At 59.6% G+C, this 27,309-nt stretch overlaps 1 protein-coding gene and 1 long non-coding RNA gene across 2 annotated transcripts; both read right to left on the bottom strand.

Annotated features, from left to right (window-relative positions):
* On the bottom strand, positions 1-27,309 carry akap6 (A kinase (PRKA) anchor protein 6). Its single transcript, XM_052086717.1, is given in 21 exon segments — positions 1-467; positions 1,349-1,417; positions 2,361-3,233; positions 3,525-5,456; positions 5,897-6,037; positions 6,120-6,203; positions 8,444-8,632; positions 11,047-11,104; positions 11,249-11,346; positions 15,878-16,029; positions 16,340-16,442; positions 17,878-18,000; positions 18,597-19,052; positions 19,130-19,313; positions 19,316-19,515; positions 19,599-20,180; positions 20,272-20,425; positions 20,513-20,622; positions 22,986-23,163; positions 23,368-23,566; positions 27,025-27,309. Coding segments are annotated over 20 exon segments (5,865 nt in total). The 5' UTR covers positions 23,505-23,566; positions 27,025-27,309; the 3' UTR covers positions 1-425.
* Positions 947-1,342, bottom strand: LOC127615030 (uncharacterized). Its single transcript, XR_007966787.1, has 2 exons — positions 1,159-1,342; positions 947-1,122 (listed from the first exon to the last, which is right to left on the bottom strand). It is a non-coding gene; the product is annotated as an uncharacterized LOC127615030 (long non-coding RNA).

Here is a 27,309-nt window from a genome sequence, read left to right as displayed (position 1 = left end):
TATTGGCATTGATTTATTTCCATGGTGACATGAGCCTAGCTTGACTTTCCACATGAAAACAAAGCCGAGCATGCGCGCTCCATGACGGGGCGCCCCCCCCCCTGCACCCTCCATCCCCAAAAAACAACAACAACAACAACAAAGAGCAGGCAACAAGACTTCTGAATGGTTCTCAAGGATTTGCATAGCCAAGCGAGCCTCTCCCGGGATAAGATGGCGACAACAACAGCGTCTTTTTCTTTTCTTTTTGTTCCAAGCAAACTGACATCCGGCTGGGTCGACTTTCCTCCTCATTCGACTTCATTCATCTTCTTCTTCTTCCACTTTTGTCACGTCTCTTCTCTGCCTTTCTTCTTCTTCTCGTTCAGCAGCCACGCGGCGGTCCGTCGGCCGTTTCTCGCGACCACGACGACGGCGACCTTCCCTCACGGATGGACCCGGATGGCGGCGGCTCCCGCGGGCCCCGTCTGGAGGGGACAAGAAAGGAAGAAGTGAATGCGGCGCCACCCTGACTGGGGAGAGGCCCCCGCTTCGGGAGGTTTTCCCCATGCCGCTCGCCCACTCTGCTCACCGGTTTGTTTGTTTTTTGCAAATCTCGGACACCATGCAAACGTCCAGTGGGAACGGCATTGAAGAGAAGGCCTTTCTTCGCAGAGGATAAAGAATCTATGCCTGTCTGCGTGCGCTGTGACCTTGGCGCTACTTCCACTGGCCTGTGAGAGCATCAAGTAAGCGGACCTCCGCCTTCTCTCCGCTGCGTGTGTGTGTGTGTGTGTGTGTATGCTTTTTCTGCTCACGCCCGTGGACCTTTTGCTGTGTGGGTCACAGAGCACATCGCGAGCTGCTTTGCCCATCGCTTTAATTGAGCCTGCGAGTGTGCGCGAACAGGTGGGCCGCAGCGGGATGCCCCGTGGGGGTCAGCACCGGATCTAGGCATCCATGTGTCGTCATGGCGGCGTGTGTGTGTGTGTGTGTGTGTGTGTTGAAACAACAACAGGCTGCAGCTGTTGGGCTGTCAGAGCGTCATCAGGACTGGTATGCCCTGCCCTGAGGGCTGTGCGTGTGCGTGTCTAGCGTGGGGGCACGAAGGTTTGCATCGCCCTGGAGGAGCCCATAGGCCAGCTACGAGTGCGCATGCGCACGCACACGCGCACGCACACACACACACACACACACACTCACACACACACACACAGGGTTGTTGTATTTCATTTGCGGTGACGAAAAACAGAGTGGACTAAGAGCGCGATGACAAATACGGAATTGTCTGCTCGGCCTTTGACCGGCGACCGGTTGGGGGCGTCGCCCGCCTCCCGCCATCCCAAGACGAGCGTGACGGAAGACCTACCCTCATTGGCCGGAGCGAGACGCGGCTGTGCCCCCGCGCCGCCTTGTCGTTTGGATCGACGGCCGTCGCCTGCCAGACAAAGACAAATCGTTCCCAACTCAACTGCAAAGTGACTTTTCCAAAGGCGGCAATTATTCGGGCCGTCGAAGAACACGCCGACGTCGATGCGGCCTCGCCATGGCTTTCTTTGTGGCGCAAGCGTCCTTTTGTCGTCTTTGCGTTCCGGCACCGCGACCGAAAGCCGGAAGCTCGAAGGAGCGGCTCATTGCTATGCGGCGCCGCGCGCGACTGGAGTCAAAAGTGCTAAAAGTGGCTAAAGCGCGGCGCTAGCAAGGCTGCGCGCTGATTTGCATGAGGAAATAGAAAAAGTGGGGGGGGGGGGGGCAAACGCGCTAATTCAAGGCTGATGAATCCTAATCAAATGCGACTGATAGTAATTATGCTGATGTTGTTCCCTGGACCCGAAAGTGAGACGTCTGCAAATCCCACCTTGCATTCACACCTCAGGGGGTTGGCGGGTGTCGGTGTGGGTTGCGGGGGGGATACGAGGCTTGAATAAAAGTCATGGTAAGAATTCAGTGGATCCAGCAGAATTTTGCTCTTTGTGGGTCGGCCCCACAAAGAGCAAGAATTTGCGTCGGACGGAGGCCCGCGGGGTCAAATGCCGAGCCCCAAAATGGCCGTAAACCTGCACGCTGTGCGGACACGTCCGTGTCGCAGCTCGATTGGATTGGACGTGATTTGGAAGCGTCCAAGGGGCGACGGCGCACGTGGCAGTCAGCAAAAGTGCTCGAGTGGCAATCCTTGAGGTGTCGCGTCTTTGCCGAGTTACATTTGCCCAAAGAAACGAGGCGGCCTCCGCTCGGAAATGGGCAACAAGCCATCGGGGTCGGCCCACGGCGAACCTTCAAAGGCCCCTTTAACATGTCGCGTTCGAACGAGGGGAGATTTGGGCGGCTTGAAAACGGCTCCGCGGGGGCGGGGGGGGGGGGGGGGGGTGGGGGGCACCAACCTGCTTCTTCCTTGCCGGCGCGCTCCTCTTGGCTTCCCGTGGCCGCGGCCCCGCCGCCGGCCCGCCTTCGGGCCGCTTGGCGCCACGCGCCACGCCCGGCGCCCTATCGGCCTCTTTGATCGGCCCGCGGTTCATTTGGGGATTCATCCGTGCGGCGGAGGCGGCGAAGGCGGGCGGCTCTTTTGAGGGATTTGTGGCGCCGCCGCCGCCACTTATCTTGGTCATTACGGCGGCAATATTGGATGGCGGCGTTTTCGTATCTGCCAAACATTGAGCCGGCGAGGAGTCTATCAAGGCGACGCGCGGCCGGGGATTAAGATAAGAGGGAGCCTCAAGACCGCGCGCCTCCTCCCGCCCCCCCGGCGCAGCGCAGCCCCCGAGGCGCCGGCCCGCGGCCTCGCCTTCGACGGAGCCGCGGGGAGGCTCCCGGACGGCCGAGGCCGCCCCGCGGACGGGTGGCGGGCCCTCCACTTCGGGGACCTCGGCTTCGTCTCGGGCCGACGTGACGCTCGGGACCTCCTCGGGGTCTGGGAGCCGGGCCCCCTTCTCCGGGAGGGCTTTGGAGAAGGCGTACCGGGCGGGCGGCAGGCCGTAGCGCAGCGGGGGCCCCGGGTAGACCTCCTCCGCGCAGGCGGGGAAGAGCGTCTCCTCGTCCCGGACGTCCGGGCTGAGCGAGGGGGCGGGGTCGGCCGATTCCAAAGGCGGGGCGCGGGCGGCGGCGGCGGCGGGGAGGAGGTACGGCGCCGGCGCGGCGCTCTTGTCCTCGGCGCAGCGAGCGACTTCGCCGCAGTCGCTGTCGTGGGACGAGAGGGACAAGTAGGCGTAGAAGTCGCCTTTGCGCAGGTGCAAGGGCTGATGGGAATGTTGCGCCACCTGCAGACGGCACAAAAGGACACAAAGCTCACGTATTCGCCATCAGACGCCCTCCATTTGATTCGAGGAAATGGCCCACCTGCTGCTGCCCCCCCCACCCACGCGGCAAGCAAAACTTTGTAGCCGCTAATTGAAAATATCGCCGATTTGTAGGATGGCTCGTTTGGCCGTTGATCATTTGTTCCAAGGCGAGCGTTTATTGGCAAGTTTTAGGAAGCCAGATTTTTCTTCGATTGGATATGCGGTGGATATTTTTGTGTACGCACGCGCGGGTGCTCGCGAGCACGCTACCTTCGCTCTGATATGCCGGAAGGAGGCGGGGCCTCGCTGGGCGTCGGACCTCCCGCTGCCCGACGGGGGCTCCGGTCCGGGAATCTCTTTGCTCCGGCGGGCCTCGGCGGTCAAGTCCAGGATTTCCATCACAAAGTCATGCACGGCCTCCTTGGCCTGAGGCGAGGGGGGCGAGGGGGCGGAGGGGGGCTGGCGGTGCCGGCACGGGGAAGCGTGGGAGCCCTTCCACTTTTTGCCGGGCAGGCAGGAACGTTTGTCCCGCAGTTTGCTCCTGCTCTCTTCCGTCACCAGCGAGGAGAACTTGAAGCTCTCCCGGACGGTGATGGCCTTCCTGCCGCCGGAGGGCGAGGCACCCCGGCAGGGTAACTCGCCTTGAAGCTGCCCCACTAAGGAGGAGGCGGCGGTCGGCGCCCGAGACGCAAGCGGCTCGACGTCCTCCTCGGCCGCCGTGAAGTCAAAGGAGTCCCCAAGTCCTTTGTTGCCGAGAGCTCGGGGCTCTCCCCTCTCGGCCAACACGGCCGACTCCTCTCGCAGGAGCTCGTCGTCCGCATCTCTCGAGCCGCTCGGCTCCGCATTTCCGTTCTCCAGGTCGTCCGCAAACCGGCCGATGAAGCTCTCCTCCTCTTCCTCCTCTTCCTCCTCGTGGCCTTGCGGGCTGGAGTGGAGGAGGCGTCCTCGCTCGGGGTCGCTCCCGCACCGCAGTTCGTCCCAGAGTCCCACTGGGGTCCTGGAGGTGCGAGGATGCGGCGCCCGGGCCCGGGGCTCCTCCTTCATGGGGTCCAAAGGCGGCACGCAAAACTCCTCGTCCTCCTCCCGGACTCCCATCTCCTCCTCGCTGAGGGTGAGGGTGGAGGAGGACAGCAGGTCGCTGTCGTCCTCGTCGTCGGTGCAGGCGGAAGCGCGGGAGACGTTGACCACCATGCTCAAGCTGACGCCGTCCGCCTCGTCTTGGCGCCCGCCGCCGCCCGCTGGCAGTTTCCCGCGCTTCGGGAGCCCGGCCGGGTCTTCGGAACCCGCCGACGAGTCTTGGGCGCCGCCCGGGCGGAGGGGAGATCCGCCGCGAAGCGTGCTGTCGGAGAGACTGCGAGTCATCTCGGAGGCCGGGGGGCTCCGAATGTTCTCCAGACGCTTGAGGAGATCCAGGGTTCTGGTGCTCAGCTCTCCTCGCGACCCCGCACCCCGGCGTGGCTCCGGCGGGCTGAGCGGGTCGCGGCCGACGGCCGGGAAGGAGAACAGCTCGCGGCCCGGCGACAGGAGTGACTCCAGAGAAGAGCCCGGGGACGAGACGGGGCCGGGGGCGGGGCCGGCGACGTGATCCCAAGGCCGGCGGACAAGAAAGCCGGCCGGACGGACGTCCGCGCGGTCGTCCTGATCCTTCTCAGAGATCTCCGGCCTCTCTGCGCCGGCTTCCTCCGGGCTCAACGGCTCCCCTTCTTCCTCTGCGCCTTGTCGGATGGGTGGGACAGGCTCCGCCCCCTCCCCTTCGTCGGCGCGCCTCCCGCGGCGCGGTATCGCGTCGCCATCTCCGGCGTCGCTCACGATTCCGCTTTCGCTCCCGGAGCGACGTCCGCCGCCGCCCCCCCGCCGCCGGGGCGGCCCCTCCGTCAGCCCGCCCAGGAGGTCCGGGAGGGACTCGGCGGAGGAGAAGGTGGAGTCCCGACTGGGACTTTTCCGCAGGGCGCGCCGCTTCCTCTCGGTCGGCCGGGGAAGCTCCGGAGCGCCGTGCGACCGGAGGGCGTGATGGGCGGCGTACGCTGGGTCGACGGAGCAGGGGAGGTCGTGCGTCAGGTCGGGCGGGGGCTCTTCCGCCGGAGTCATGTCGGTCTCGTCCCATTCCCAGCAGTCATCCGGAGGCGAGGTCGTCGAGGGAGCTGGGACGGGGCTCGCACGCTCGGGGCGCCGCCGGCCCGACGGCGCAAAGTTCCCCGCGGCCTGCGGACGAGACAAAAGCGTTTCCTTTCGGTTCGCTCCGCCGCCGCTGTTTGCTTTCATTCCGTCGTCCCCCCCAACTCAGCCGGCCGGCATCGGCGCGTGACACGGCTCGAACGGGCCGGAGAAGAACGAAATCCCCACGAGCGCTCAATCATGTCTAGCGAAATGTCTGGATTTCCCCCGCAGCTCGGTGGGACGTCATTCCGCGAGGCGGACGTCACGCACCAAACGGCAACGGCCATTTCAGAGTTTGTTTTTGTGAAGTGCCGCGACATGGCGCGGACAAGACCAAAGGGGCGTGGCGCCATTCCAAGCCGATGAATTGTTCCGCGCGGATGCAAAGGCGCGATGTGGCGAAAACCTTCCGAGAATGTGCTTAGGTGTTAGCGAAAATTGCAAACTGTTTTGCGGTGGTGATTGAGGACAAACGGGGGGCCCACCGTGCGCTCTCCCAGCTCCCTCTTGAGTCTGTTGCGCCAGTGCAGCGTCTGCATGAGCACGGCCTCCCACCTCCGCTCCAGGTTGATGGAGAGCAGCCGCAGGTCCTCGCCGTCCGGCTCCGGCTCCGCCCCGGGGCCCGGCTGCACTCAAAACAAACGCGCGTCAGCGTCGGACGGGTCGGCGCCGGGTCGACTAACCCGTCCCGACTCGGGGCTCCCCCACCTGCTTCTGCCGGAGGAGCCGCCGGCAAAGTTTCAGAAGCCGGGAGACGCCGCGGCGCCGGGCCCGCACGTCCGAGCACAAAGTCTGCGGACGCAAGACGGCGACACGGTTACTCCGCCCCCCCCTTGCCCCGTGCTCCCTTTTCGGAAAAGCGCCGCGCGACGGGCCCAACGCTCATCGCTTGACCGTCGCAACCGCACCGAAGGTTCCGCGCGAGCGGCATCGGCAGCGGCAAACGCCGGGCAAGCAAGGCTGCCCGCGGGAAAATCAAGGCAAAGGAAGGAAGGAAGGAAGGAAGGAAGGAAGGCAGGGAGGGAGGAAGGAAGGAAGGCAGGCAGGCAGGCAGGGAGGGAGGAAGGAAGGGAGGAAGGCAGGCAGGAAGGAAGGAGGGAAGGGAGGAAGGAAGGAAGGAAGGAAGGAAGGAAGGAAGGAAGGAAGGAAGGAAGGAAGGAAGGGAGGGATGAAGGAAGGAAGGAAGGAAGGAAGGAAGGAAGGAAGGCGGGCAGGCAGGGAGGGAGGAAGGAAGGAAGGAAGGAAGGGAGGGAAGGAGGAAGGAACGAAGGAAGAAAAGAAGGAAGGAAGGAAAAAAGAAGCAAGGAAGGAAGGAAGGAAGGCAGGGAGGGATGAAGGAAGGAAGGAAGGAAGGAAGGCAGGCAGGAAGGAAGGAAGGGAGGGAAGGAGGAAGGAACGAAGGAAGAAAAGAAAGAAGAAAAGAAGGAACGAAGGAAAAAAGAAGGAAGGATGGAAGGGAGGGAGGGAGGGAGGGAGGGAGGAAGGAAGGAAGGAAGGAAGGAAGGAAGGAAGGAAGGAAGGAAGGAAGGGAGGGAGGGAAGGAAGGAAGGAAGGAAGGAAGGAAGGCACGGAGGGAGGAGGGAAGGAAGGGAGGGAGGGAGGGAGGGAGGGAGGGAGGAAGGGAGGAAGGAAGGAAGGAAGGAAGGAAGGAAGGAAGGCACGGAGGGAGGAGGGAAGGAAGGGAGGGAGGGAGGGAGGGAGGGAGGGAGGAAGGAAGGAAGGAAGGAAGGAAGGAAGGAAGGAAGGAAGGAAGGAAGGAAGGAAGGAAGGAAGGAAGGAAGGAAGGCACGGAGGGAGGAGGGAAGGAAGGGAGGAAGGAAGGAAGGCAGGAAGGAAGGAAGGAAGGAAGGAAGGAAGGAAGGAAGGAAGGAAGGAAGGAAGGAAGGAAGGCACGGAGGGAGGAGGGAAGGAAGGGAGGAAGGAAGGAAGGCAGGCAGGCAGGCAGGCAGGCAGGCAGGCAGGCAGGCAGGAAGGAAGGAAGGAAGGAACGAACGAAGAAAAGAAGGAAGGAAGGAAGGAAGGAAGGAAGGACTGAATCAAAGGCAAAATGGAGGAAAGGCAGAAAGGACACGAAATCAATGTGGAAGCACCATTTTGCAAACACACAGTTTGCTGTCACACTTCTTGCAAACGAAGCAAAGTTCAATCTTCCAGAAAGATCCACTTGCTGTCTATGCGCTTGAGTGTGTGTGTGAGACAGAGTGTGAGAGAATGGCTTAATTTTGGCTGTGTGCCCCCACCACATACGCACACAGTATTTGGAGTCGCGGGATGCCCGGGGCCCACCGGAGGAGCGTGGCGTGGTAACATGCTATCTGAGCGCTAATTCAATTAAAAGCTAGCAGAGGGGCCTGGGGGGAGGGGGCTAGCGTGGTTGTGTGTGTGAGAGGGCATCTTCCAGAGGAAATGAGAAAAAAAAGTTTTCCCGTTGAGCAGGTGACGCAGAAGAGTGAGCGATGCTGTTTTCTTCAAATGTTACGAGGCAACGTGCGCGGGAGCATCCGGGGTGTCGCCACTTTGGGCCTTTCCCTCGTCGCCCCAGCGAGGGACTCGTTTCTGACTTGCCCGTTTGTTGTGTGACGCGCATTTGTGGCGCATTTGCTTGCTCATTTGCATTCATCGGCTTGAGCGGCTAATCAGGGGCGCTAGCCGTTGTTCGGCGCCAGCTGATTAAAACCCCGTTAGCGCCCCGCGGCGACGCTCCTTCCTTCCTTCCTTCCTTCCTTCCTGCCTCCGTACGTCCTTCGCCCGTGTTCGTCGGATGCTCAGCACGCCGTCGCCGCCGCGCGGCTTTATTGATGATTTAGTGTCGACGAGCTCCAGACGTCAAAGTTTGTTTGCCTTGCGGCGCTTTGTTGGCTGTTCAAGCCCGCAATCCATGTCAAGGATCCTCCATATCGCGTCCGTGGATATGGAGGATGACTGTAGCAGGAGCGCAAAAGGTTTCTCGGGGATCGTACGAAGGGGGTGGCGACCGGACGCGTGCCGTAAGTGAGGGAGGGAAGTGAGGTCGCGAGGAAGGCCGCGCCTACCTTGAAGCTGGCCAGCTGCCGGCGGGAGTCGCGACGCGGCCGTCGCAGGCACGCGTCGTGGATGAGGAGCTCGGTGCGTCGCAGCCACGCCTTCAGCTCCTCCACGCCGGCCCGCAGGCGCTCGGGGACGTCCCCGCTTGGCGGCACGGCGCCGTCCTGCGTGCGGAGAGATGCCGGCGGCGGCGCCGGTCAATCATCAGACGCGCGACGACGGCAAAAGAACACGGCGTTTTGCAAAATCGCCACATCACTTTGGACTTCGTTTCCATTTGCGGGTACGGCCTCAAGCTCGGAGCTCGTGTTTGGACCGCTCAAAGGCGGCGGAGAAACAGTTGAAAAGTCCAATTTGGGGCTTTCAGGATGAAACAAAAGTCGGGCGACGCCCTCAAGCGCGGGTTTCGGTTGAGGGTCAAAACAGCCCAAAGGAGGGAGGAGGCGTCCTGACCACTTGCTGTCTGTCAACAAAGTTGTCATCTTTGAGAAGCTCCAGCCACATTTCGTGTGATCAAAAACCCCAAAAAAGGATCCTGAAAGTGGCCCGGCGACGTGTGCGTCCGTGCGCCGCTGGGGTCGGTCACGGCGGACCAGAAAGTACGTCTCGTGCCCGTTCCGGAGCGTGCGAGCCAGTGGGTTAGAGGAAATGAGGGGGGCTGCCAATCGTGACGCGGGAGGGTACAAGTCACCAATTTGTTCCTGCGCGCTTTGTTCCTGAGACGAAACAAACGGCGAGTCTCCGCCAGAGCCACCGTGGCAAACGCCATCTGCGCGCGTCTCGTCTCCGCCCTCGGGGACCAGCGCCTTAGCGGCAGACAAACGCCTGGAAGCACACTTTGCCGCTCGAGCCTCACCTCGCTCAAGTACGCTGCGCGACGGCCGACGCTAACGGTCGACGTTAACGGCCGATGCTAACAGCGGCCCTCCTGACGCGATCCGGCCACTGTCCGTGCAGGCCGACCCCCTGCGTCGCGGTGAGAAGGTACGAGCGCAAGGCCAGAGGTTCCCCCCCACCCCCACCCCTGAGGCACGAGGCGCCTCATCACGCGTCAACGCTGCCTCTCGGCATCTGGACGAGCGTCATCAGACATCGTTAGGGACTCGGTGAAACAAACGAGCGCCGGCACCGCCGCCATATGCCGGCGAGCGGAAGGCGAGGACGCCGAGCGGGCCAGTCAAAGGTGGCGCCATGATGAAGCGAGGGGACACGCTCTTTTTTGCAAACCGCTGGCCCAACAAAGGTCAATTTGCCGCTCAAAAGGCGTCGGCGGCGCTGCTCCTGGCTTTTGCCAGCCGCTCCGAAGCCTTTGCCCTTTGGACACTAAACTCTCTCCAGGCCGCCACTCCTTGATTTGTCTTGAAAGCGTTTTGCAGGTCGTCTTCGTTTACTTCCGTCCAATTTCATCAAGCGGGGACACAATGCAAGCAAATCTCGAAAAGCCCAAGAACGGCCATCTTTTTCATATCTTCTTCTTCCTCACTCGTTCTCCCACAAGGCACTTTTTTCCCTTTCGGCCTCTTTACTCCATTGAACCGGGCCGAGATTTACACCACCGTTCACGAACCACAAAGTCGCCGGTGTCCACACGCACACCCGCACTCGTGTGCGCCCCCACCCCCTTCTTCCCCCGACCCTCCACAGTTGAAAAGCGGAAGGCCACAATAAACAGTAGAGCCCAAGACTGCCAAGAGGCGCACAAAGTTTTGTTGGCTGGCACCGTTGCTATGGTTACGGGGGCGAGTCTCCCCCCCAGCATTTCAGCGCAACACTGCCAGGTTCTTTTCCGCTCACACGCAAACGCGCACGCAGCACTCACAAAAGACGCACGCACGCGCACACACAGAGAGGGAAAGCCTGCGGGTCAATAAAGGAGATGCCAATCGCCAACAGTCCATGCGTGCCCCCCCCCCCCGTTAGCTCACTTCAGGACGTAGTCAAGGCAACGAGCGAAGGCTCGCCGACGGACGCGTACGGCCGCACTTCCGGGTGGCCGACGTTCACGATGTCGATGTACCTCCGACGTCTTCGGAGGCTCTTTGTCGACATTCCAAATGACCAGAAGGGGGAACGGCGTCGCCCCCCCCCAAAGGGCCGACCTCCCGAGCCGGACAGAGGCTTCCTTTCCCGAGGAGCGGCGCCGCAAACCCTTTTCCCGCCAGACGCCGGCGGCGATGGAGCGACGGCGCCGCCGGCCGCCGCGAAGGCGAGATGGGCGACCTCGGGCCCCATCAATATTTTACGGCGCGGCAAACGCATCGAAAAAGGGGGCCAGAGAAGACGAGGAAGACGGAGACGCGCGATTCCCCCCTCATGGAAAATTGATGGGCCTGGTGAATATTCATACGCGGATGAATATTTGAGCGAGGCTCCTTTGGAGAAATTAGCTTCATCTTTACACTTATCAATAATTCGCAGGCCAGGTGAGCGTGTCGCGCCGGGAATTAGTCACCGCGCCGGCGCGGCCGTGCCCCCGCAAGGAACGGAAAACAACGCGGACAAATGGACGCAAAGGCGAGTGTGGACTTGCGTTGTCGTCGCGCGCCATCTCGTCGGCCGTTCAAATGCGCAAAGGCGGCGGGCGGGGGCGAGCGGAGGAGGGCGCTCTTACCCGGGGTTGCCGTTCCCAGCCGATCGTCTCCTCGGGCGCTGGCTCAAAGTCCCGTGGCCTGAAGGCGGGACCAAAAGTCGGGAATGTCAGTGCGCACGACGACATCAAACACCGCGCACACTCACTCACTCACTCACTCACTCAGTGACTTCTTCACTTCTTCACAAGCCCAAATGGCGTGGCCGGCGACGGGCGGTCCTACCTGTCGGCGGGCGAGAGGTCGCGCAGGCCGCCCAGCTCGGCGGCCATCTCCTGGAGGGCGTCTTGACAGGCGTCCCAGAGACTGGACGGGGGCTCCGCCTGCGGGGGAGCGCGGCAGAGTTTGTGAGCGGGGCCACGGTGACGGGTGACCTCACCCCCCCCCCCCACACACACCCCGTCGCGGCGCCACTTGCGGGCGCCAGAGGGTGATCGCAAGCCTATTTGGAAGCTTTTCTACTGCGGGGGCGGGGGGCACCAACGCCGGCGATGAGCTTATTGGAGATGAAGCGTGAATGCCGCACTCCGGCCCAGTCCCGCCCCTCTCCCGCACCTTTCGCACCAATCGCATTCCGCGGAAGAAATGGGGTCAGAGCGAGCGGCGCTCTCCTTCACGCGCCTCACGCCGCGTCTCGCGATGGTACCCGGGCCACTCGGCGCCGCTCGCGCGTAATTGCGTCCAAACTGTATGCAGATGAGGCTTGCGGGTACAAACGGCGCGCGGCTAAAAGCGCTCGGCCGTCTCGTCTACTTAGCGGCGTCGGCGGAAAGGTCATCCAATCTGCTGGAGACAGAGCGCCTCAATCAGGGAGCTAATAAACAAAACGCCGAGGCGCAATCATTTGCGGACGGGCGTGCCCTGCAAGGAAAACACTCGCTCGCGTGCTTGAAACGCGCGCCCGCATACATTGGTTCGGCGGACGTCCAAGCGCAACGCTCGGAGGCGCGTTGGAAATAAAAGGCCGCGCCCGGCCGCGAAACGCCGCGAGCGGCGTCTAGCGCGTGACGACGTCGTTTGCTGGACGCTAGGCTAGCTGCCGCACCGCGTTTGAGATGAAGACGTGTCGGGAGTGGGCGAGGTGGCGTCGGTGGGGGTTTTCAGGTGCTGCGGCGCCTCCCATTAATGGAGCTAATTAACATTAGCCACCATGCTAATTAACATGCAGGCTAATTAGGAAATAATGAGGACACACACACAAAACTCACTGTGTGTGTGTGTGAGGGGGGGGGGGTGAAGGATTTGTAGCGGAAATGCGATGGAGCCTTTCACCAAAATTCATCGGAGCATCATTCATCCATTCTTAATTGGTGGCCCATCTGTCCTTCAAGCTTCCATCGGTGCGACAGAGGAGGCAAATGCTTTTTTTTCCTCCCCCCTCCCCGGCCATTACTTTGGACCTTTGGTCGCTCATCCAAATTTCCAGACCGAGGTCCCGGCTTCTTGTTTGTCATCTGCTCTTTCTTGTTCACGTCCTCGGCGGCGGCGTCTTGCTCATCTTCCTCATCAAACGCTCCGGTCAAAGCGGAATAATTGTCAATGAATATTTAACGAGGTTTCCGACAGAGGCACAGACACGGTCCCCCGTCGCAGGCGCGCACACACCGGCGGCGTGGTCAGCGGTGCGTTGCGCTCGCGGCCGATTGCCGCTGATGAAGTGCAGAATAAACAGTAAATAAAGTGGCTGGCGCGTTCGCTATCGCCACGCTCGGCGGATATCTGCCGCGCCGGTGACATTGAAAAGGAGCAGGAGAGGTCGCCCGGGGCCCATCGCAAAGCATCTTTACAGACGCTAAGCTAGCTCCACGCTAACGATGCTTCTGCCGGGCTCATAAGCGCAGAGGTCGGCCCCCGGTCAGAGCCCCGATGAGCACCGCTTGAGATGCTACCGCGCAACGGCTGCGACTCGCCCCCCCACCCCCCAAATAAATGACTATGCTCCGAATCGAGGAGCACCGGCGACATTTTCTCCGGGCCGAGCCGAAAGTACGTCCGATCAAAACGACCCCGGCAAGTACGGCTCGGTTCTTGAAGTCGATGTCAGAAAGGAGAAAGGTCTCATCTTTTGGCAGCGCCGTTTATTTATCCGTCGGGGAAGCGCCTCTGCGCGAGCTGGAGCTCAAGCCGCTTCTTCTTGAATTTTCATTTCAGTCAGAGTGCCCGGACTTTGGTTTAAACGAAACATTTTGGCGGCGTTTGATTAGGGGGGGGGGAGTAAACTTCATTTGTGGACTGAGCTTGGCAACTTTCATCAAAGTGCGACATGTTTTAATGAGTCGGAGCGACACATCGCAGGGGGAGAAAATCCACGTAATTAAATTTGAGGAAAAATGTGACAACACCAAAAGAGCAAAGACTCCCGCCCATCAGAAAATTGAGCGCGTCACGCCGCCGTCGGCAAACGCGCGCTCCCTCGCAACTTTAGATTGAAATGTACGTACAGTCGATTCAAGAAATTGACTTTGCGGCTGAGCTTCGGGAGAGCCGCGGCATGCTAATACCTGCCGGCGGCACGCGGCCCTCATTATTTCCCATCGCCACATTTGCATTTCTCATTTAGTCCCTTTACGGCCCAAATAGTTGGGGGGGGGGGGGAACATTCAATCAAGAACAAATGTCACAAAAGTGACATTTCGGCTGACAAGTTTGTTTGCAATTGATTTACTCGTATGATCGATATCCATCCATTGATCCGCCCATTTTTTGATCCGCTTTATCCTCTCGCGGAGAACAGCAGAGGCCCCGCAATTGAGCCCTGCGGAACACCACGCGACAGCGGGGCGGGCGGCGACTCGGAGCATGCGAGGCTAACACAAAAGGTTCCGTCAGCCCAATAGAAGTCAAACCGCAGATTCCGTCTGAGGTGGGAGGAAGGGAGGGGGGTCAACAAATCTCAATGATTGGTTGAGTTTTGCATCTGCGGAGATGACAAGTCAACTCAAGGACTTTTTGAGAGTTTGCAGGGAAAGAGTCAAGCGGAAAAAGGCGCTTCCCCCAAACTGGCAAGTTTGTTTGCGCGACATGCTTTGAACATGATGTTTAATGCATGGCGTGCGCCGGCGGCGGCCGCACGCGCGGCGCCAAATGACCGCGACTTCAACGCGGATTAACGGCAACGCCGAGCTGCGCTTTTAATCTTAAATTATGGAAAGTCAGGTGCCGGTGTGTGATTGGTGGTTGCGGGTATCAGGCGGGCGTCCAACGGGGCTTTTTTTTCTCGTTTTTAATAGATTGTAATAACCTCGGGACATTATTTAAATGAGTCGCAGGCCCAGCGACATGGAAAGACTGTTTATGCTCTTTCCTCCTCATCCTCACTACAAAGTCAACTTTCAGGTGGATACTTCACTCAACTGTACATTATATATATATATTTACAGTTGAGTGGGGGGGGGGGGACTGGAATCAAAGCTTGCCTTTCCTCTTCTTTTTGTTTTTTGCCAACAAGCGGCGGCGCTTCCTTCCCGTCTCTCTCCCCTCTTTCGCCGTCCGTCTCTGGGAGGCGGCGCTCGCCGCGGTCCGTGGGGTGAAATGGAAGCCCGAGGCCAACAAGCTGTCTCCGGCAGCCGCCCCGATAAGAAGCACTCGGCGCGGCGCCCGGCGGGGGCCGACTTATCGGCTTTTACCTCCAAATTTCCCTTCCTCCTCCCCCTGCAAACGCCGGCGTGGAAAAAGAGGCCCCGAATGGGCGCCACGCTCGACGGCGGCACCACGCGTGACGTGAGGTGCGCTCGCCAAGAGCCGAGGCCGCCCGCCCTCTTTCTTTCCCTGGGGGAGGTTGCTCCCTTGCAGAAAATCACATGAGAAGCGCGCGCGTGTTTCATGAGAGTGGCAACCGGTAAGAAGGAAATAGGATGCAAGCCTTTTCCATCGCAAGCACGTCGTGTTGCAGCGTCACCTTTGCCGTCGGGTTGCTCCGCCTCCAAAATGTCTGTGTCCGAACAGTTTCTTTGTTGGTTTTTTTTGTGGAAGATTCGCAACAACTAAACGTGCGCTCCATCACGCGCGACTTGTTTTTGAAATAGTTTTGTCCAAACTTTGATGCGAGTCTCCGGATTCCGTCTCGACCGTCATAAAGGCGAGGCGGCCATTACTTGGGCGCGTGAACCTTTTTTTTTTTTCCCCAAAAGCTGTCGAGGATGCTGGGAAGGCAAAGGGCGCGTGTTTTCAGAGCGCGGCGTCGGCGGGACATTGGCCACGTTCAGAACGGCGCCCGCCGCCCTTTTCCCGGCGTCGATGAGCCCGGGCAAACCGGAGCTCCTTCAAATCCCGCTAAGCCGCTAAATATGACAGCGGGCGACGACGCCGGTCTTGGCGCGGCTCCCGGCAACCTTTGCCCGCAAAACACGAGACGCGCGTCGCTTGGCAATCCTGGCACGGGCGCAGCAAATCTTCAGCGTGCGGCGCCGCGCCTCGCGACGGCGCAAGGTGTGCGCGTGCGTGCGCGCATCCCGCCTAATCCCCGCGCCGGGGGTCTTGTCAGAGCGTTGTATTTGCCGCGTCTCCTCGTCGCCGGCTAATCCCGCAACCCCGGCTGTGATATTTCCTGACATTTACATGAATGGGCCCTCCGCGCGACCGACGGCGCCGGGAGGAAGACGAGGGAAGCTCAAAGGCGAGCTGCGGATCGAGGGAGGAACCCACCGAGCAAATCGGATGCGTCGCTACTTTCTGCGGACGGACGGCGGCGAGGAACTCCAAGGAATGGAGGCCGCTGCTCCTCGCGTGAGCCGTTACAGCTCCGGCCGCGTTCAAGCCCTCGCGCAGGCGCTAATTAGGCGCGCGGGTCGTGGAAGCGGCATGGCAAGGGACATTCCGGAATGGCGAGCGGCAGGAAGGCGACGGCCTTCTTACCTGCGGGCGCTCCGGCGGAGGCCCCTCGGCGGGCAGGAGGAGGCGCGCGCGGATGAGGCGCAGGGCGCGCAGCATCCACGCGTGCTGGCGGCGGATCTGAAGCCGCAGTTGCTCCCACTGGCCCGAGACCATCCGGAGGATGTCGCGCAGTCCTGAAGGCGACAAGCGCCAACGCGTCAACAGCGGATCGAAAGTCCATGCGGGCCACGGAGGAAGTCAGGAGCAAAGTCGGCACGTGCGGGCCGACTTTTTGTTTTCCTGCTCATATTTGCGGCCCATCCCATTTCTGCTTTCCCTGTCCGACTTCAACGCCGCGCAACAACGGGCGCGTCCGGCCCAATGAAACGTCCGCGCTGTCACTGTCCGAGCTCAAACGCGTTCCATGGCGTTCGTTCGACCGCCAAACGCCATCAAGGTCACCTCGTTCACCAAAACAGCGCTGGTGGTTGCGAGCGGGCGTACCTGATTGCTGGGCGTGGGCGGGCACCATGGCGAGGAGCGCCGTTGCGTCCTCCACGATGCTCTCTTTCAGCGCGTTGTGGCGCTCCACGTTGAGTTTGAACGCCTGCAACACAAGCGCACGCGTGGTCAGGGCTTGCGCCGTCTGCAATGACAGCTCGACAAAGCGCAACGGCCTGCGGCCCCCGGGACGGACGAGAAGCATGGGGCCGCCCGTGCTTTAGCCTTTAGCGTGAGCATGTTAGCATGGACAAATTCCATCAAAGTGTTTGGAGCGAAGGCCTTTCCGTTCAAGTTTTTCGGATGAACGCCTCCGTCGGAATCGGGCCGCCGCGTGGGAAGATTCCGTTCTGGTCGACCCCAGCGGCGCGTACTTCCCGTCGCTGTCCGGGCACGCCGATATCGTGGCGCTTCGGTGCGCTGCACTTTGAACAGAGGCAATTCAAAATCATCGAGAGGAAGTCGCGATCGGCATCAAGACGAGCGCGACGGGAGGGGAAAGCAATCGGCGCGCCATGAAAGGCCCCCGCTCGACAAGTGCGCATCCGTCAGCCGACACGCAATTAAGCGGGCCGGCGCCGGCTAATGACTACAAAGTACAAGTGTGACTATCAGACGCGCACACGCACACGCGCGCAGCCGGGGTCGGGGAGCAAACTGCTCCAAAGCGCCTTTAGCCTGCTCGCGCTACGCTATGCTACGCTACGCTCTTTCATCCTCCGCCTTTCTTGGCGGGCGAGGGACGACTTCCGACTCGGCCTTACCTGGGCGCGCGCGGCAAACGCTCGTGCGCGGCAGGGAAAAACACATGCGCACACACACACACGGCTAAATAAGATGTGGGGTGGGGGGTGATGTTCTGTTGGGAGATAGAGATGCTCATTTCAAAGTCTGTCCAGGAACATGCAAATATATGATAATAGCCCTGCGTGCGTGCGTGTGTGTGTGCTTAAAACAGGGCCGGCTTGTATATATTTTCTCTAAAGAATGCAAATCCAATCTGTTTTTCGGTGCGCGTGCGAGTGTTTACAATGGTGCATGTTGATGTCGCGTCTCACTGCACCTTGGGTGCGCGTGCGTTCGGGGGGGCCATGAGCGGCCATATGCTCGCAGCTGATTGTTGTTTGATTTATTTTCTTTTTTTTCCCCGACAAATGAGGACAGAGTGAAATCGAGAGAGACAGCAGTGCGCGGTGTTCGCGTGGGGAAGGCGGTTGAGGCGGTATATAAAGAGGCGGATCAAACGTGCCATTAAAAAAACAACAGAAGGCGAAGGAACGTGACGGGCCGAGAAGAAAAGTGGAGGGGAAAGAAGCGATTAGCAAATGCAAGCAAAGGAGGGAAAAGATGACGAGATGAAAAAAAGGAAGAAAGGCAAGATGGAGAAAAGGTCACGACAAAGAGAACGAGAAGGAAAGCGCAATTGGAAGATGAGCGCACGCCCAAAAACAAGCGCGGCATACAAATTGTAAACATGATCGCATTTGGAGAGAAATGAATCCAATTTTGGCGCGTGCGTGCGTGCGTGCGTGCGGACTGACCAGGTGGGTGTCCAGGTACAGCTTGAGCGCGTCCAAGTTGGCCTCGGGCGGCGTCCAGTCGCCGGTGCTCTCCAGCGCCCCCTGCAGCCAGCCGATGAATCCGTCCAGCTGCCCCACCAACTTCTGCGAGCGGCCAAAGCGCAAACGTCAACGCGAAATTTCCAAGCGTCCCATTCGCCGACGCTCGCAAAGGACAAGCCGGCCGCTGCGCTCAGCGGGACAGCGAGGGCCCATTTGGAGCTCCGAGTGGACTCAAGGGGAAAAAAAAAACTCAATTCAAAGTGAACCAAAAGTTGCTGTTGGATGAACACTGCTAGAAAAGATCAAGAGCGAGCCAATCCAGAAGCATCGGGCCGTCGGCAACAAAAAAAAAAGCACTTTGCCATTTGACGCCTGAAGGAAAGCCGCCAAAGAGAAGAGGCCATGGAGACACAGTGCCACCTGCTGGCAGACTTGAAAATTGGAACGGATGCCAAGGAGCTTGATTTGTTTGCCTTGTTTGATTTCCATCCCAATGCTTTGCCTTCCATTTGCTCTTTAGAAGCGGCTTCAAAGATCAACATTTCAAAACGGATTTCTGTGTTCTGTTCGTCAATCCTGATTTTTGCCCTCAATGGAAAAACTATGCTTCCAAAAAGACAAAAATATGAAAAATAGAAACACAACGTGGATTACGACAAAACACAGAGTACGTGAGCCCACCCCGGTTGTGTTTTTACCTCCAACTTGCTCCACACATCGGGATCTTTGTCCTGGTCAAAGTCCTCCAGAAGCTGCCGCAGCAGAGTGGCACTGCCGCATCTGTCCAGCGGGGGCGCCGCGGGCTCCGGGAGGCCCTGCGCCGCTTCTTCGGACAGCGGCTCGCTCAGCCGGCCGCACTCGATACTTTCATCCGACGAGCGGGCTGCGTCGCCGGAGGAGGCGGGGCTGAGGCGGCCCGGGGGGTCCCGCCCCATTGGAACCTGGAGGAGATGGGGGGGGGGGGGTTGCCATCGCTTCCCGGAACCAATTTTGTTTCGTTTGCGCGCAGCGGCGAGCGGCTCAAAGCAAGAGAAACCTACCGGCGCGTCGTCCCCGCTCTCCGCAGAATCCCAGTTGTCCTGGTTGAGCTCAGTCAGATCCCAGTCATCCACGTCCTGCAAAGCCTCGGGGCAAAGGTCCTCCCCGCCGGGTCGCTGCGACGAGGAGAACATAAGCCGAGGATGGGAAAGAGCCCACGGAGGGCTGCAACGAGACAGCAAAGTCCACCCACCAGCGCCCGAGCCAGACTCTCCAGGTTGATGGCCAAAGACTCGCTCTCGCGGATCTGAGCGGGGAGCGCCAGGAAGTCCTCCGAGCCGTACCAGCGCTGCCGCTCCGGGCCGGCCTGCCGCCAAGGAGAGGATGTCAGAAGAAGGGCCCGGGCCAAAACAAACCATCGCTCACCTCCTGCGCTTTCTGCTTCCCGGGCCAGGAGAGCATCTTGCCCTTGCCGGCGGCCGGTCGGGGGTCCGAATCCTCCCCGCTGGCATCCGGGTCTGAGGACGGGCCCCCATATCCGGCGGGGGACGCCGCCGACGAGTCAGAGTCCCCGTCGCCGAAAGGACTCCCGCTTGCCACGGCGGGACCTTCTGGGACGTTGCCGGCGTTCGCGACCTGCTGGACGGAGATCAACGCAAAGGGGGCGCTTGGCTTCCAATCACAAACGCGAGCGCAGGCTTCACCGTGGACGCCGGACCAACCTTCCGCTCGCGGATGGCTTCTGAAGTGTTTTCCGGGCAAAGGGAGTCCAGCTCCAACCAGAAATTGGAGCGGTACGCAGGGCCCGCGAGATGACCCTCCGCCGGAGGATCCCCCATGAGAGGATCTTCCATGAGAAGATCCTCCGCGAGGGGGTGGACCAGGTCGGCGGGGCGGCTGCGGTTGGGTCGGGCCCGGATTGGCAGATCAGAGACCCCCCGGTTGTCCTCCGCCTCGTGGTCCGAGATCAGAGCGACTCTCTTCGGGAGCGACGGCGCCACGTCGCGGCCGTCGGCCGACAGAGAACGCTTTGCCAGCTCGTTTTGATTGGTCGCCGGGCCGTCTCCCGAGTCGGGACGGCCTTCGGACAGGACGGCGCGCCGGCCTTCTCGCGATTCCCGCTTCCCTTGCGAGTCCGCCGTCGGGGCGTCGCGATTTCCCCCGGTCTCTGGCTCCTCGCCGGGACTGTAGTCGCTCAGTTCGTAGGCGGTGATGCCGCAGTCCAGAGAGAAATAGTCCCGACTGCAGCGAATGGTCAGCCGGCCGCGCTCGTCCACTTCGGTCAGGGTGTCCAGTCGGCGAGTCTGAAGGACGAGAGCAAGTGGGCGGGGCGCTGAGTTGGGAGGAAGCTGCGGCGGAAGCTGGCTAGCCGCCTCCTCGGAATTTGGCTTCTACCTGGTTTGGGTCCGGGTCCGGGTCCCGGGTGAAGGCCTGCAGGATGTCGGTCCGCCCGGTGAAATTTCCGTTGGGGTCCTGCAGGCCGCGAAGGAGACGCTCCTTCAGAACCAGGACCGAAACCCTCAGCTGGTGCCACAGGAGCTGCACCGTCCTGAGCGGGCAAACACACGCGCACGGTCGAAAAGGCGCGGGGGGGGGGGCAAGGGGAGAGGAGAGGCCTTCGGGTGCCGTCGCTCACCTGATGTCCACGATGACGTTGACCGAGTAGGACAGAAGCTTGAGGGACAACTCCGTCTCCAGAAGAGCGTGGATCTGCTCCACGTGGTCCGAGATGTCCTCGCAGATGTCCTGAGGGAGCGCGCAAACGCCAAAGTCTTGCTAAATGTTGCACCACCTTTTAGGGGGGGGGGGGGGTATTTGTCCTGAATGGACGACTTTGGAAGTTCTGCCGGCATCAAACGGAAGCGCCGAGTGACTTGCGACCTGTCGCATCAAAGCCTTGTGCGTCTTCCGCCCCCAGGGAATCGACCCCCCCCCCCCCCACTCTTTCACGTCAATGCGGCGGAGACCAAACGGCAATAAGGACCCGCTGGGACGTCTGCGAGCGCCCGACGGGGAGTCGGGAATGACGCGGTTGGGTCATCAAACGGCGACGTGGCGTCTTTCTGATCCTTGCCGGCGCGCAGACCACTTTCATATGCAAATCAACACGCATCCCATCCAAGGAGCAGCGAGGCGGCCTTTGCCATCGCAACTCATTTGGAGGAGCTTACATCTGACGGACGCTAGCTGCGCACGGGCGCACACACACACACACACACACACACACGCCCCTGGCGTCTCCCACACTTGCACTCTGGCACGTTCTCTACCATTTGCATCCACACGCACGCACTCTCATTCGCACGGCGGGCACGGCGGGCACGGCGGCCATTTCGGCCAATAAGCTTCAAAGTCCTGCCATCCGTCGGATCGCCTTTCTGAAACAAGAGGCGGCGACGTTCAAGTCGACCGGCGGCCCGCAGACTGGTCCCAATGTGATTGTGAGGGGTGTCGGGCAGATCCCCCCCCCCCACACACACACACAAGAAGCAATGGAATCAACACAAATCATGTTGTGTCTCGCAATTTCCAAAAGTTTGTGGGGTCAATCAAGGCCAACGGCATCGGTCTTTGCAACCACGCTCCCTAAAGGCAGCGTAACCATAGCAACCGCGCTCCCGTGACATCATAGCAACAAGGCCAGGTCAACACGTCCCTTCCAACTGGGTCAACAATGTTGCGGTCTCACGCGCGCGACGTCGAACTTCTTACCTCGAGCGCGTTTCTTTGAGCGTCTTCAAAAACGAGAAGCTGCCGCGACGTCGCAAAGTTCCACACAGCCGCCGCACACCCGCTCGGACTATGTCAACCGATGTGTGGCGGTGTGTGCGTGCGCGTGCACGTTGACCTGCTTACTCCGTTTCCATTGGGTGCGTGTGGTGGTGGGGGGTTGGGGGGGGGGGGGGGGGGGGCAACAGTTGCGAGTTATTTTGGGACCCGTCTCACCCGAGCACCCCTCACGCATGCAAACAAACACTTTGCAACAACACACAAACACACACGCACACACTTTGTTGGAGCACACCACTGTGAATTTCTCTCACACTCAGACAAACGCACACGCGCACGCGCTTGCCGATTTTGGTGAGTTGTGAGGAAGGCAAGGTGAGGAAGTGAAGGCCAGAAGCCATTCCTTGCCGTTTGGGTGTCACGTGGTGCATTCCGGACGTGGCGGCCGCAGTGACATCATCGCGGCCTCGCCCTCGAGCAGTCGCGACTTTCCTCGCGCAGCTGTTAGAACTGCCCAACGCATTCCGGCGCGCACGCACACACACACACACAGCAGTGAAGGTCACAAAGAGGCAAGATGCCACACGAAAGAGCGCCCCGCCATCTTCCTTCGGCACGCATACACGTCGACGGATGCCCGACGACGTGCACCGGGTGCGATGAGGACAAAAACAACCCGGGGGGGGGGGGGGCGCTCCGTTCGGCTCAGCGCGCTTTTGACTTTGTCCTAAGCACTTGGACCCACGCACGAGTAAAGTGGGGTTCAAACTCCGTGAGCTTGGCTTCCATGTTGAAAAATGCCTCTCCGTTGTAATTTCAGCAAATGACCACCGGGCGGCGCAATGGATGAATCTTAAGCAACTCAACAAAAAGAAGGCCACCACAGCAACGTAGGAATCAAACAACCATGTTATCCAAGAATAGGGAGCGCAGAAGCCAAATAAAATGCCATGCTCATTTCTGACTTTTCGCCACCAGGAGGCAGCAAACGGTCACTTTCAATGGGACCGTTTGGATTGGGACGCGTCCCGCCGATGATTTCCTCTCCACACCGAGTCATTTCTCCACGAATCGCCCTCAAATCGAAGGCGACGGACCTTGAACAACGGAGGCGAGCGAAAGAAATGCCGCAGACGGACCGACGGACATGAAAGGATGGCCCCGAGTGGAGCGAGGCATGCTGGGAAATTGGCCGCGAATCATTTGCACACTGAATGGCGAGTGACTGTCGAGAAGGCGTTTCGATTTGTCGTCTCCAAAAACGACGAATGGGACGAACGTTCCGGAAAAACGACCAAAAAAAGGAAGGAATGGCTAGAATGGACAAAGCATTTCCGAACGGGCTGGATATGCCACTGAGCGGCGCTTCAGTGGTTTACCTTGAGCTGCAACAAGTGCGTGTCCACGTGTCTGTTGTCGGCGTCCTGGGCCACCGAGCTCGTCAGTCGCGTCACCCGGGCGCCGCTGGCGCGAAGCCACGCCTCCGTTTGCGGCAGGTGGAGCAGCACCTGCCAGTCGGCGCACGCCTGCACCGGCGGCGGGCGCCTCTCGTTGGCCCTGGGGAAGAAAGGGGCGGGGTCAGCGGCATCGTCGTCACGACCTACAACCGCATCCCGCCGCGCGAGGCACGACCTCCACCTTCATCTGCATCGTCATTGTCATGCTCATCATCTTCATCGCTACATCGTCTTCATTTTCATCATCATCGCCTCCCATTTTATCGTCATCACCACATCATCGCCATCCTTTCGTTTTGTTCACCTGTGGGCGACGTCGTCGGCCGCCGGCGTCGTCATTCTTCTCTTTGCAGGTCTCGCTAACGGCGCCACCCCCTGCTCCAGATCGGGCGCGGGGCACGGCGGCTCGGGGCTCAATGGAGACAAGGCCATGGCACTCATGGTGACAGAGAGGAAGCGGTGACTGGTGACTGGCAGCGGTGGCTGGCGCTCATGGGCGGGGCCTGCGCCGACACAAATGAGCAATGGTGAGTCAGCGTGACAAGTAGGGCAGACCCCCCCCGAGCAAGGCAAGGCATGACGAGGCACGACGACATGGTGGACACATCGGGTCGTACCTTTCCATGTCAGCTCACTCAAATGAGTGAAAAAGAAGCCTTCTTGTCACCCCCCAGGCTCAGGACACAGCATGACATCGCCGTGACCTCATCGCAAAACAACAAAAGACAATAGTCCACACACACACACACACACACACACACACACACACACACTCGGGAAAACAACACAGGTTTCCCTCGAGCTTGAATATGGCCGTGGAGTGACGACCTAACTTGAGCCTTCACAACTGTGGGGTCGTACTTTGGGAAGAATGCAGCAACGACGAAGTCAAGTTTCCTCCCAAAAGAGCATCACACCACATTGGCGAGAATATTGAGCGCTGATGGATAAAGGGAGGGTGTCAGAATCGGTTGCTTTCTTCTTTCCAACACTCCCTGTCCAGTTCAAAAATGTTTGATCACATCGACGTCATGTTCCTGTCATGCAATTGGAGGCGAAGTGATGGCGAACGACAAGACAAAGGGCGATCCTGCCTGAATGCCTGCCTGCCCGAGGACAGGCCGCCACGTTGCGCCGCCATGTTTCTGCTACGGATAGTCGAAGACGACAAACTTGATGACCGCCGTACCTCAACGTGATGTCTGTGGCCTGCGTAAATTGACCGCCCTCCGCCGAGCCCGTCGCTCGAGCCACTCGGAGAAAAGCTTTGGGAGGACATTTTGCCTGCAGTCAGGCTCAAACGTTGCCGCTCATTTGGCGCGCGGGCGCTCGGAGCCCAAGGCGTTGCACTCTATCGCTTCGCCACTAGATGGCCCTCACTTCACAGAAAACACTGGACCTCGAAATGGCCATTTTCGCTCCAATGCGGCGGAGACAAACGTGACTTCTATCAATCCGTGTCGTGGAAGACACTTGCTTCTCTACTCGGCAGTTTCCAACGCAGCGGCAAGTAAACAGAGTGACGGCAGCCATTTTGTGTCCTCCGTCTTGACCTTTGCTCCACTGAACTTGCCGTTTTGTCTCGGACACGCCCGCCGGCGGCTGACCTCCACTTGGATGTCATTTGGCACCTTTTCTCATGGCTATTGTCAATATAGTCTTGCTTTTGCCATCCTCATTATTGGTTCAAGTCTCATCTGCATGGTTCCATGACGCACTCCAAACAACGGTTGCGTCATCGGTGCTTCCGCACGTTCACACGTGCGAGAAGCAAGACTGCATTATTCACACGGTGAATAATGCAACAACGACGGCCACGAAGGATGCCCGTAATCATGTCGGGATGATGTGTCTCAACACGCCCGGAGAGAGCGAATCTATTCCAAACACCGGGAATACGTTTTCAAAGACGACAAGAATGATTGTTGCATTTGTCTTAGGGCGCGCCCCCCCCCCCCCCCCCCATCAAATTGCGCTAGATAAAAACAGCGTAGGAATGACGTCAAATCAATAGAATGTCATGGAATGCTGCTCCTTGTGCCGCGCTCATCTTGGCCGCGTGGGGGCAGTGCAGCCTGTTATGAATCTCGGGAACCCCCGCGCCCCATCTCAGCCGCTCCAATATGATTGGCTACTGCGCACCCCTAAAACCGAAGCGACTGATTCATACCGACGCCTGTCCGGGCTCATCGGTCCGCCACAAAATTTGTCGTTCAACGCAGAGTGACCAAGTACTCTTTTGGTGTCTGCTCTACGTGTTCTGTTTGCGGTCCGCTGCCGAAAGGGTTGACGCGCCACCACATTGTTGCTAATTAGCATTGAGCTCGGGGATTGAAAGGCGCCGGTCTGTTATTAGACCTTTGTCATATCAGGTGGCTTTTTGTTTGCGCTTTTAGGCCAACCGCTAATTTTCTCTTCAATGGCAACACAGATTTCAACGACGGAACACGACCAAACGTCGGGCGCCCCCCGACTGATGGGGACCGCGCTGAAAGTCACCAGCAGCAACATTCAGAGCAACCAAATGAGTTTCCAAGCAACATTTGTTGCGAGCAGTGTTACCAAAACAAAAGACTGATGCTGGACCAGGCTAGGCTAACTAGCATCCTAGCCTATGGGAGAATGAGCTGAAACGTAAGTGGCGGCGGAGGCTCGGCTTAGTCGTGCCACGACGCCATCCAATTCTTGGCCGCCGCACTGCTTTCCTTTCCGGACGAGCGGGGTCATCGTTTGGGCTATTTACAGCGCGCTAGCTTTCGTTTTGTCCATTTTCCTGACACGTTCAAAATCGACTTCAATCACATCGAATGATTTCGGCAGCTCTGTGGGCGTGACCGGCGAACACTCGGGGGCGTCGTCATCTCAAAGCTCATTTGTATTCCACGACTCAGCATGACTCAGACTTGATCTTAGTGTGACTGTTTTTGTGCTTTCTGCCGTCTTTGTCATTTGTTTATTGTTGTCTTGTTGTTATTTGCTTCGTGTACAGCACTTTGTGTACAGCGGGAGGTTGTTCTAAAGTGCACGACAAATACACCTGAGTTGAGGTGAGGTGAGGTGATGCCTGGTGAGCAGTCCCAGGTCAACCCCAAAGGCCCCCCGCTCACATGGAGTCGCGACACCGCTCGGCTTTCCCAATTGAGTGCTCTCAATACCACTTGGAATCTCATCCCGCCCCATTTTCTTAGGAAGTGACACGAATGCAGCATCCTCGCTTTGAATTTGTTCTCGGCGCAATTGATTTTGGTTTTCGTATCCTTTCAGTCGGGTTTTCGGGTGAGGCACAAAAGACAACCCTCATCCCTCTTCCGTACGGACGTAACGCGACCCCGAAATCGCCGCCTTTCGAATGGAGGAAATGAATCGGCAAAGATGAAAACAAAGGTTTTGCTTTTTGCAGCTGTCGGTGGTTTTAGAAACGCACGACGCAGTCTCGGCAACGTGAGGATTCCCGAGCGCTTTTGGGGCACCTGGCGGCGGGGGTCGGGCTATGCCCTTTCATTTTTAAAGCACATTGTTTTTCGTCGGGGTTCAGTTCGGTCAAGAAAAGTGTGCTTTCAATTTGGGTCGCGGGCATCCGGTTGCTTTTTGTCGAGTGTGAGAACCTCGCTCCGGAGCCCTCGACCCCACCCTTCGCCCAGTCGACCAACCTAACCTGATCCCGACACGCTCCGAAGGATTTGGAGGCCGCTCGGAGCGACGGACGCCATCCGGCCTCGGGGGAGGAGCCGGGGCGTTGCCGGGAGGCACGCGGGCAAAACTTTTGCAAAGGATCGGGCCGCACCCACCAGGCGTCGGCCCGGAACAAAGCCGGCGGAAGAAAAAGGGAGCGCGTCACCCCACCCTTGGCCTGCCGTCGCTTTTGCCCCGACCGCCGTCGCAAGCTTGATTTGCGCTTTTTCCTCCAGCTCCTGAAGGCACCATCGCGCACGCGGCAATACGCCGGACGACGCGTACGTACCGCATCTGCTGTCGGCTCCTCGCTCTTCGCCGTTCACCCAGAAGTCAAGTAACGCTCGTCTGCGGTGGGACGCAAGGATGAGATGGATGGAGGGTGAAGGAAGGAGGGACGGACGGACGGACGGAGGAGGAGGAGGAGGAGGAGGAGGAGGAGGGAGGCGCCTCCCTTGGCGATCGGGTCAGTCCAACTGCGGCGCCACCGGCCGCGACGCTTATGCTAACGCTACACTTAGCAATGATGCGGCACCTTCAGGATGGAAAACACCAGCGGGGAGGCGGGGGGAGA

This window comes from Hippocampus zosterae, chromosome 14 (genome assembly GCF_025434085.1).
Source record: "Hippocampus zosterae strain Florida chromosome 14, ASM2543408v3, whole genome shotgun sequence".
Classification (NCBI taxonomy): Eukaryota; Metazoa; Chordata; class Actinopteri; order Syngnathiformes; family Syngnathidae; genus Hippocampus; species Hippocampus zosterae.
The sequence above is the reverse complement of the archived record's forward strand: the minus strand, read 5'-3'. Positions and strand labels throughout refer to the sequence as shown.